The 11,303-nt window shown below is 48.1% G+C and overlaps 1 protein-coding gene across 1 annotated transcript; it reads right to left on the reverse strand.

The window, feature by feature from the left end:
* Window positions 1-1,943: 1,943 nt before the first annotated feature.
* On the reverse strand, window positions 1,944-10,897 carry LOC123028946 (galectin-1-like). The gene is made up of 4 exons (XM_044441308.1): window positions 10,780-10,897; window positions 6,461-6,540; window positions 2,842-3,013; window positions 1,944-2,181 (listed from the first exon to the last, which is right to left on the reverse strand). The coding sequence occupies exons 1-4, from the start codon at window positions 10,792-10,794 to the stop codon at window positions 2,035-2,037; spliced, it is 414 nt and encodes a 137-aa protein (XP_044297243.1). The 5' UTR covers window positions 10,795-10,897; the 3' UTR covers window positions 1,944-2,034.
* Between the last annotated feature and the right edge of the window lie 406 nt (window positions 10,898-11,303).

An 11,303-nucleotide genomic window follows, 5' to 3' on the forward strand; every position in this document is an offset into this window, starting at 1 on the left:
TGAGTGCAGTGAGGTTATTGAGTTTTCTTATCTCTGCACCGTAACCAAGCCCATCTCCACCCACAAAGCACGACCAGACCTCGGCTGCAAGCACCCCAGGCCTGGGCCGTCCTCTTCTTTGTAAAGTCCCCTTTATAGATGGCACATGTTGATATCAAAAATAAACCACATACTCTGTTCAAGGTGTATTTGAAGGAACTTATGTTGATTTGCTAACGCAACAGTTTTAAAAGCCAGAGTGGGCCAACTGGTGCACAGTCTGCAAATACATGTGGGAAGGAGGGTGTGAGGATAGTGTTATAAATACACAAAGGTCTCTGACTCGGTTTGTGAAATATTGACAGGGTACGAGACATCATTAGCTTTTAGGTGCGTCTTCCACAGTAGTAGAAGGAATGTCATATGTGGCCGTAACATACGTACCTCATGGCTGGAAAACTTCAGAAGGCCTGAGAAGCTGGGAGGTGAGGGGAGAGGCGGAGGGCCAGGTCTCAGCATCCTGTGCAGCTGCCCGAGCCATGCTTCCACAAATGTAGGCAGTCGTAATTAACCATATCGACAAGCTGGAGCTAAGAGTCTTCACAGCCACCCGGTGAAGATGTTACAGAAAGCTAATGGGCCTTCATTGCCCTTCCAAGGCCAGACTTCCCCAGAATGCTTTACATTACAGAAGGGGTAGCTTGCAGCAGAGTGTGCTTCCTGGAAAAAGCCATTCCCCTTCAGCTACTGTGAGGACCACAGACGCATTCAGAGGGAGCAAGGAGTCCTGATGAAGTGGGCATGTTGTATATGGCCATCACCTGCTCATCACATGTCCCTGGGGTCCGACTTTGTGAGCCCCGGCTCCATTGCATCACTGATCCTGGGTTCAGGGGAGGCTGGCAGATGACTGCTGGCACCGGGCGACTTGCCCCCACATGCCTGGAACCACATGATATGCAGGTGTTGCTAGAAACAGAAGGGGGGCTCCCCTTGCTGCGCTGTTCCGTCTCGCATTGCACAGAGCAAGCGTTGCTGCTCTTGCTGAGCAGAGATAACAGCTGTGCTTCCTCTCCCCAGTAGCTTCACCCACCCTGCATCCTCCCAAATGGGGGAGGGTGCAAGGTAGTCAAAAACACCTCCGCAGAGCCCACAGAAGGCAGGCTGGCAAGGAGTCCCCCCCCCTGCTCCCGCTAAATATGGTTCAGCCCTGCAAGAACTGGCAAGGAAGGATGCCAACCCTTTCCTGCCAGACCGCTTGTAGGTATCTGAGGCAGCGGCTGGATGAGACGTGACTGGACAGTCTGCACTAAATAAGTTTTCAGAGACTTATCACAGTGTGAGAGAGAAAATATGCAGGGAGTCCAAAATGCATTTGCTTCACCCACCCCACATCCTCCACCCCACGCTCCCTTCATTGTGCACGTGTGTGCCTTAAACACCCACAAAGTAGTTACAGCTACGGATAATTAACCTTGGGAACAGGCTGGCACCTGACAGCAGCCAGCAGAGCCGTGGGAACTGACCAAAGAGGCCTTCCAGTGGCTAGGGCAGCCTTCCCCAGCCCAGTGCCTTCCAGACGTGTTGAACGGCACAGTTACGGATCCCTGCGACACTGGCTGGGGAACGGTGGGTGTTGTCGTCCAGCACATCTGGAGGGCCCCGAGAGGGAGAAGAATAGGTTAGGAAGAGGAGACTACGAGGTTCGGCTTCACTCCTTGCCTCACCCCATGGTCAAGGCAAAGAAAATAAGGCGACATGTATGCCTGCACATTTATTCAGATTGTGGGATCATGGTTCACCTTGACACAGACATCGCAGCTTGTTATATGCACATTGCTTTAGCCCATGGCTTGTGCTGGCTGCGGCATCTATGAAGAACCAGGGAATACAGAGCACAGAGATGCTGCATTTGAGAGATCCTTGTGCCTCAGTGGCTAAGGACACAAATGATACTGCAACAATTAAATCAGAAATCAGTTGTGTTTATTTTATTTTTTGTCATATGGAGTAGGAAGAAGGATATAGGGCAGAGAACCCAGAGGAAGAGACCATTTAAGCAAGTGAGAAGCCTTTGAAAATAAAGTCACCTTCCACACAGGCAAATTCAATGCCTTCAAAGGCAGGGTCATTGGGGATCTTGAACTGATAGTTGCCCGGCAATGTAATGGTCACCTCTTTTTTGTCATGTGTGAAGAACACCTGGAGAAGGGGAAAAAAAACCCAAAATGCTTTCAATAGAAGTGACACCCACTCATCCCAACTATCCCATTATCAAGGTGATTATATGGAGTGGCATTTCTGGCTACCGGTGGAAGGGATACCCACGCAGTTGTGATCTTGATGGGCTGCTATGCCCTTAGCTGCATGACGGATGAAAACCCAGCAAGTGAAGAAGCTCCTTAGTATCCCCACGAGATTTGCCCAGCCAGGTGTCCTCCACATGTGCTGGGACTTCAGCTCCCCATCAAACCTCAGCCAGCATGGTCAATAGTGAGGAATGCTGGGAGTTATAGTCCAAAACATCTAGGGAACACCAAGTTGGCAAGAACTGACCTACATCAGCCTTACCCAGCTGGTGTCATGCATATGTGTTGGATTACAGCTCCCATCATCCTCAGACCACACAACCACGGACTGGGGAGATGGGAGTCACAGGCAACACATCTGGAGGTCACCACATTCAGGGAGACCAATCTCCATACAAGTAGTATAGGAGGTACACGTCTCCTGTCTCAACCACAGCAGCATCTATTTCATGTATCTACACAGTACTGAACCTCCCATCTTGGCCTCTTGGTACAATTGCCAGGCAAGTCTTCTAATTCCATCCCACACGACCAATGTACCTTCAGCTCTTACCTCCGCACTGCTGCCCTCTTGGAAGGGAAAGTTGGTCTCCCTGCGTTCTGTGCCCCATTGCCCTTTGTTTTTGGAGTTGCACACGATGGTCCTTAGGTCCCCATGACAATCAAAACGTGGATTGAAGTGTAATAAAAGGTCATCTCTGTTTTTTCCCAAATTAATGACAAAGCTGAGACAGATGGGAGAAATAGATCACTAGGCACCAGAGACAGAAAAACACCCTGTTTCTTTGTATGTTTAGAGCAGGGGTAACTCAGAATTTATTTATTTATTATTTTTTTATTTATTTAAAGTTTTTATATGCCGTCCAAAACCAAAGTCTCTGGACTGCTTACAAAAAACAAGAACAACAAACAACCACCCACTTACAACACACAACACACTCCACCAGCACACTCTTTTCTGCTAGCCCCAGCTTTCTTAGAATACTGCACAGCCTCCTAGTGGCTTGTCACAGGAAGCTTAGCCTTGAGATGGGCACCATTACTAGGAACCAGATGAATCATTAAACAAGTTGTTTTAGTAAAGAGATATTTTATAAGGAAACCCCAATGTCTATTTCAGAGTTTCAAAAGAATGTTTGGTGCCACTTCGTAAGAATTCATTGGGTGCCCTCCCAATCTGACAGCCATGCTGAGTGGAGACAATGGGACTGTAGCCCAACACATTGCGGGAGGGGGGATGTCAGGGTGGGGGAAGAATGTGCTAATATACACATTGCACTCAGAGAGGTACCTGCATTTCAAATAGACAGAGTCTCAGGTATGTGTTGAATGGTAACAAAAGCAACTCTCAGAAGAGTCCATTTCCCCTTTCTAGGGTTCCTGCTGCCTTTCCAAAGAGAAGTTGCACGGTGCACGTGCTCAGTCATGCCCATTTTCAGCAGTGCCAGCCCCAGGTTCTCACGGGCCTTTGGGAAAGCCTTTGTGAAATGGACTAACTCCTGCAGTGGCTTTACCTGCTCACGGCCATGGTCACAGCGGCTCTTGCTCCTCACCCCCTTTCTCGCCATTGCTTGGCGGGCAGAGAGCCAGAGAATAAGCAGATCGTTGCATCTACTGCTCTTCCTTTTCACTTCTCTGGGCCAGAGCAAGAGGACAGTGATCAGGGGGCTCCTGACAGGGACCCTGCTGGGATCTGGGCCCTCAACAGATGCCTCCCATGCCTCATTCTTGATGCTGGTCCTGATTTTCAGCTCTGGAGAAGTGGAAACTGCATCTTCTTGGCCCTGAGGCAAAACGAAGCAATTAAGCTAACTCCCTAAACAAAGAAGCTCCATTTTCATGGACTGGGTGAGTATCACCTGCCTCTGGTGAAGGACCCTCCCTACCTTTGAGGCTCCCTGGGGTAGGTGTGCACCAAAGAAGTTTTGTGATGGATGGGCCAAGAAGCTTCCCTGAATTTATCAGCTACGGGTGACAAGTGAGGGCATGTTGATCCTCACGATAACGTCTGTTCCCAGTGACAGAGCCAAGATCCCTCCAAGACGCTCCCTGCTACTCAGTCTGTAGTCTTCTACTTCTCCAGACATGTTGGAACACTGTCCCCATCATGCGTGGCCAGCATGGCTTAGGATCTGTAATCCAACATTTCTAGAAAACACCAGGTAGAAGTCTGTTCATCTGCCAGGATTTTGCAATGCTTAATCATTGCCTGCAAGCGCTTCCCAGTTCCTTCAAATGCTTATTCTTCATACAAGTGGGGGAAAGAAAAATCACGCCTATCTTCTGGAAGCCCTTGAAATGCTATACTTTGCTGTTGCAACGTGTGCTGGAGCAGCAGGCTTCCAAAAGTGTTGGTGCCATTTCTGTGCTGCTGCGGCTCCTTTTTGCAAGAGAATCTCTTAGCCAGCAGAACTGCTCCATTAGATCTTTGCTTGGGCTGGTATCTTGCAGCTCCCCTTCAAGTTGCTACCTCATAACACCCCTCACTTCATGGCACTGGCATTTGACGGCCGTAAGTAAGTCCATAGGCAGATACTGAGCAAGCTGGCAGCTGAATCTTAATCAAGGCTGGCTCTACCATGAAGCAGGGTGAGTTGGTCACCTCGGGTGGCCGATGCTGGACGGGACGGAGTGGGCAGCAGCTCCTAGCCGATTTCACTGCTGGAGGACAGAACTGCGTTCCAGGCAGCCCACTCTCAGTCCCTCAGGCACAATGAAGCATGCTGCCCCCTCACCACTGTCAAGATAAGATTTAGCTGCCAGCCTGGCTGGCTTCTGCAGGTGGAATGGAAAGGCACCATCTTCTCCTTTGCCTCCGGCAGCAAACTGTCTTGGACCATCCTTGCTCTCCTACTTCAGCAGCAGCTGCCCCAGTTCTTTGTCATTGTTATCCATTTTATCTGAAGAGATGCTAAGAATTAAATCCGGGATTTCCTGTGTGGTGAGGCATGAGCCAAGGGCCAAACTAGATGTATCAGGATGCCAACTGCTCAATGACGTGATCAAGCACATGTTGTTACGGAAACATTGGCTACAAAGAAGTCTGAACAGCCCCAGGTCTGTGGGCCAGTGGGGAATTTATCTCCCACTGTCCTGGCCAGAAGCTCCATTGGCTTCTGTTTATCTAACAAGGGCTAACAGATAATTGCATTCAAACAGTGTAGCCCTAATGATGTGCTGGGCTCAGGCACCTGCCTACCAAGAAAGCAGGGAAATTTCTATGCCTCTCACCTCATTTGTTTAATTGCTTTGGAAGAACTACACACTTCACTCCACAAATCCACAAATCTAGGGTAGAGCAAAAGGTTCAAAAAGTGGCAACCACAGCTGGTAGAAAAAGCATGAGTGTGCTCTTTGCATCTTACTCTGTGCATTCTTCTTGGCATGGCAAAAAAGGGAATTGCTGCGTGCAGCAGATGGAGGAAAAATTCGTTATAGGAGGAGACTTGAGGGAGAGAGGGAGGAGGGTGCAGGGAAGGGAATGGCCGCCTTCAGCAACTGGTTCTATTTAGTCTCTTGGCAGAAGTACAGCCATGGGGGAGGGGGAGGGGGAGGGGGAGGTCATTAGCTAGCATATGTTCTGATATGATTCACTGGAAACCACTTTTGTGGGTGAGCATTAACTCCTTTTTATCTTAACTGTTCTTCCCCATTCAAAGCAAGGAGAGGAAGAAAGAAGCAGGGTTCTTTGGTCTAGCTTAGCCTTCCCCAATCTAGTGCCCTCCTGATTTGTTGGACTTCAAGTCCCGGCATCCACCAGTCAGCATGCCTGGTTGGGAACAGCTACTGCACCTTCATGCAGACTAACTTACCCAGTGCACCTGGCCCTCCCATACCAGCAAGGACATATAGACTCAGACTCCCAGAATAGTAGAGTTGGAAGGGGCCATGAAGGCCGTCGGGTCCAACCCCCTGCTGTTGCAGGACACCAGTTTACACCATCCCACTCAGAGGGCTGACTTGACACTGATTGGATAGGTCTTCCCTCTTCTCTGGAATTTCATACCAGCATGGGGGACTAGGGCTCTCCTAGAGGTCCTTCAGTAAGTAAAGGAACAGCTTCCAAGATTCTGTGGAAAATCCTATGATGGTTAAGGTTCCATAAAGCCAACCCCTGATGTGATATACAAGACTGACCCTCCAAGGTCATCTTTCCCATGGAACCAACTTACCCCTTAGCTCCTGGTGGAATGTCACCTTTCACTGCAATACGCTGGCCAGGTGCCACATGCAGGCTGGTGCAAACAATTCCCTGCAGGAGAAATCCAGAGATGGGTTATGTTTTCCTCCCATCACTAGGTAGCAGGGAACTGGAATCTGATCATATTATTGATAACTGCCCTTGGACATTCACCACCATCTTCTTGCTCCAATTCAGGACCGTTGAGCCTCAGGCTTGCGGACCAAATTTGGCCCAAATTTTCCCCCAGTCTGCCCTGTCCCATTCTTCTGATCCTACCCATTCCTTCTGTTTCTGATCATTTAGTGATTTCTCAGCTGTACTGAATTTTTTCCAAAGCTTAAAACAACTTGCTTAAGGCTTGCTTAGTGGCAATACCAATTTTCAGCACAAACATGGTAGTATTTGTAGTGGAGTTGAGCGGGGTGGGTTGGCTCCACGCTTTTTCCTTCTGCACCATCCGCCACTTGAAGGTGGTCCCAAATTCTGAAATGAATTCAGCCCTCAAGCTGAAAAATTTTCAACACTCATGTTCTGGGGGCGGGAGGAAATGCCATCTTAAGATTCACAACTCACCCCCACTGCAAAATATGTGCATGTTGATACTCAGAACAAATATGAAACATGGCCAACTGAAAACTAGCTTGAAACAAAGTCTTGTGACACAAAGTCTTGTGACAAATTTATTGTGGCATGAATCTCCTTCATCAGTTAATTGATCCTATGCAGATTTAGACAGCAAAAAAGCTTGCAATTTCCAGCATGCCCCAAGCAGCAAGGCTGCATGAAGTGTGCTGGAAGTTGTCTGCCTTTTCCTATCTAAATGTGTTTAGGACTGCACCCAGAACCAATGTTCTTAACTACCAGGTTGCAAGGAAGCAATATTCTGGGCTAATATTTTCTATTATTTTTGTGAACATGTTAGGGATATTCTTGACAGAGTGAAGTTTAACAAGGAAATATTCCTTTAAGAGATACCAAAAATCTTATTAGAGTCTAACTTGCAGCAGCAACTTTAACATTTCCATTTCCAATACAGCACAAGAACCAGCTGTCTGTTGAAGAGTGTGGTACATCCACTCTTCTGCCTGGTATCATTGCATCTGTGAGAACAAGAAGGGTGTTAAAGGGCATTATGGGGGTAGTTAGCTAATCTGCAGTAACTCAGAGCATTTGCCTCTTGGCTGTCTTATTGCAGCCATTTGGACAGATAAAAGGATCAGTCCACTGCCCAGCCCCCAGCCCCTGATGCATAGCTTTAGATGAATGATGTGCAGCTTTTTCTACATGGCTGTTTATTGTGCACTAGTTATGCTGTATTCACAGCTGTTTTTCCACACATTTAAAAAGTAAGAAGAACAAGGGAGAAAGACTGAAAAATAGCAGAATTCAAAATGCTCAGAATGGAACCTAGTTGACTTTCACAGGACATATTTCCGGATTAGGAAGCATTAAATTGTGGGCTCACCATTCTCTTGCTTACCATTCTTCAAACAAAGTCATGATGTACCAGTTTCACTTCTGTGTCTAACCCACCCCATTAGAGAGGGTTTTTTTTAAAAGGGAAAATAGGGGAAATAATTTAACTGAAAAAGCAAAAGAAAGTATAATTTCCTCTGGTGTATTTGCTATGCTGCTACATCACAGTGCCACCTAGAGGTTATGTAGGAGGAGGAGGAGGAGGAGGAGGAGGAGGAGGTTGTGCAGGAGGAAAGCAGGAAAGCAAGTGCTGTGCTGCAATCTTCATTCTGCATTAAAGCCAAGAATATATAAGCACTTTAACAGCCTCATGTGGCAAAGCTCTGTTGATGTATTTCTAATCTGTGCTTGTGTTTCCAATACAGATCCAGAGAGTCGCAGTTATTCCAGATTAGCATGGAGAATCTGGATGTGATTTTAGGTAGGCAACCTTAGTGAGATTGAAATTGACCTGGATAGTAGAATGACAACCTAATTATTGTTATTGTCCGGAAGAAAAGAGGCATTCAAAGCTACTTATTTATATCAGACAGTTGTGGCTGACCACAACTTTTTTAAAAACTCTCTGCCTGGAGAACTTAGTGACTCCACCCATTTATGCACTGCTGTTCCAGCTCTCTCCGAGTGTCTCTCACCTTCCTCCAGCACAGCATGGAAAGAGCAGAAAGAGCATTGACTTAAGGTGACGGCAATGGCGAGTGTTCCTCTCCTCCTATGTGCAGAGCAAAAGCCAGGCAGAGAGCCAGGCGCTGCTTTCAGACATAGTGCCAGCCCTACCGTGAGGCAGAGTGAAACAGCCACCTCAGTGCTGGGAGGCAGCAGCAAGGTGCTGGAGGAGAGGGCTGTGGATCGCATGGCCTGCTCTTTGCTCTCTGGCTGGCCTGCCACTTTCAGATGCTGCCCTGGCCCCTGTGCTGAAGGCAGTTCCAATGACCAGCCCTGTCAGCTGTTGTATATACAATGGGAGGGCCACCGCCTTGCCCTCCGCTTCAGGCAGGAAAACAGCTTGGGCCAGCCCTGCTGCTGCCCATGCAAAGGGGAAGAGTCCCTGCAGCTTGGAGCCATCTGGTGACAGCACAGGACGACGGTGGGGCAGGTGGGAGCGTTCCACTTCACTGCATGAGAGGAGAAGTGAGCCCATCTGCTTCTTCCCACTCTGGAGTCCGGAGTCCTGCAGTGATTCGAGGACTTTGCGGAGGGAAGAGGTTCTTTTCTGGATTCTCATTGCCAGGTGGCCATGGACACTACTTTACAGAGGGCAGTTCTCCTTCTGAAGACATCCTCTACCTAAAGGGCGGGTGAGTCCATGTCTGGACGGAAGAGGAAGGCCCTGAAGGGGAGCCAGCAGGAGAGCCAGAAGTTGTCCACCCATAGCCAGCACCTGGACAGCTGTTGGAGCAGACATGCCACTCACCGGTGGGTTGGTCTCCTCACTGAGGTGAGATGGCTGTTACTTCTATTTAAATTAAGGTAACTCTTTCTAAAGTGTTGCCTGTTACCACACGGAGGTTTATGCAAATCAGTGTCCTCTGATTTGGTGCTTAGGTGGCCAACCTGCACACCTGGGACTGGCGGGACAGTTAGCTCAGGACCTGTAGCAGGGAACCTGATGCTTTTCAGTGGGTTCAGGATGCAGGCATCCAGGACACTGAATCCGTGCTAAGGTTGTACAGGCCTCGGTGGTAAAAGGAACACAGATATTTCCAGCCCAAAGCTTAGTGGAAGACATGAATTCAGATTCTTGCCGGGTTAATCCTGGATGCATTGGTGTGGCTTGCCAGGCAAGCCACTCTGACCCCGTTCTCCAGTCAGTTACGGGGGTACAAACAGCTTACCTTTTTTGTAGAGAGTTGTTTGAAAGATTAAGATTTTTAAAGTGTGTTACAGAAATAATAAATAACATATAGGGAATCCAATTGTAACTTTTTTCTGGCTCCTGGTACTTTTAACAGCAGCCTCTTTCAACTCTTTGGTAGTAGGTTACATTTTTCCTCCACTCTCAGGCACTGGATGACACAAGTTGGGACTTTTTAAACTCACAGAATTATTATTATTAGCTCCTGGCTTTATTGTTAATTTTTTCATTTAAAATTTTGTATGTTAAAGGATTTACATTATTCTTTATTAGAAATGAGAGAAGAGCTTGCCACGAACGCTGTCTGAGCCACACCCTGCTGGCAAACCACTTCTAAGCCTTATTTATTTATTTATTTATTTACCCATCCATTGCCTCCTTCCCAGTGTTCACACCCAGCAGATGTCTTTACTTGCTTCAAATGCTAGGATTTATGATTGCTCTGGGCTTCAAGCAAGTCTCCAATAAAGGGATTAGAGACAGTTTGGCTACCGTCAGGAGCTGTTTCAGCAGCTTTTCTTACCAGCTGCAAGTGTGGGAAAAGGCTTAGAGCAGCCTTCAATTCATTAAAGCTGCAGCAAAGGAACCTCAGCAGAAGGGTGCATCCTGTCCCTACCTTCACTCACAAGAACACCCTTCTCAACTGCAGAGAGACCACTGTGATCACCCCTCTCCTGAGTCATTGGCCTCAGCTGCAGTGGGTTTACACAGCACCTACTTCATGTTGTAGCCATCTCACTACCATTTCACTGCTTCCAGTGTAGGTTTGAAGATGGCAAGAAAGGCCCAGTGCGATAGCAGGGCCCCTCGCTCGCTCCCGACTCCACCTTTCTTGTCTCTTACATAACTGCTGAATTCTAACACCAAGGCAGGCAGGCAGGCACCCGAATGCCCATGGGTGCCTTTGAAAGGCGGTCCTGCTGGGACATCCAGTCCCTTCAAACATCTGCCTCTGCAGCCCTCTCCCAAAAACTCACATGTGCAGAGCTCATCTTCGGGATGCTCCTTGTGCAGCTCAGTTGATCAAGTCCTGCGCAGAGATATGGGGAAAATGAACTGCCACTCCCTTGCCTTTAAATAGCCCAGCAGCAGAGATGTTGCAGCTCCACCAGCCAATGAAAAAAGCCTGCCTTCCTCTGCATCCTATCCGTTGCTGGAAGGGGAATGACTCCAGCGGCGCTGAAGAAGCCAGTGGAAAATAGTTTTATAATGAGTGGTTTTATTGTCCAAGTTCTGTTTAAAAATTTAAACGTAGCAATTGGCAGGCACAATCCGAGGCCCCTTTGTTGAAAAAGCCTACAGCAGCTAGACAAAGCAGAGCCAGGAGATGCAGAGAGATATTAATAACGGCCCTTATGAATGGACGGGAGGAACTCTTGCCCGGCCTCCTGCCCCCCAAAGCACTGAGCTGGAGGTGTTTTCCTGGGGCTAATTAACCCTAAGTTATCACAGGTCTGTCCACTGGGCAATGATGGGCGGGACTGTGGCTCAGGAGCAGAGG

Source organism: Varanus komodoensis, unplaced genomic scaffold, assembly GCF_004798865.1.
Source record: "Varanus komodoensis strain SLA01 unplaced genomic scaffold, ASM479886v1 scaffold39, whole genome shotgun sequence".
Classification (NCBI taxonomy): domain Eukaryota; kingdom Metazoa; phylum Chordata; class Lepidosauria; order Squamata; family Varanidae; genus Varanus; species Varanus komodoensis.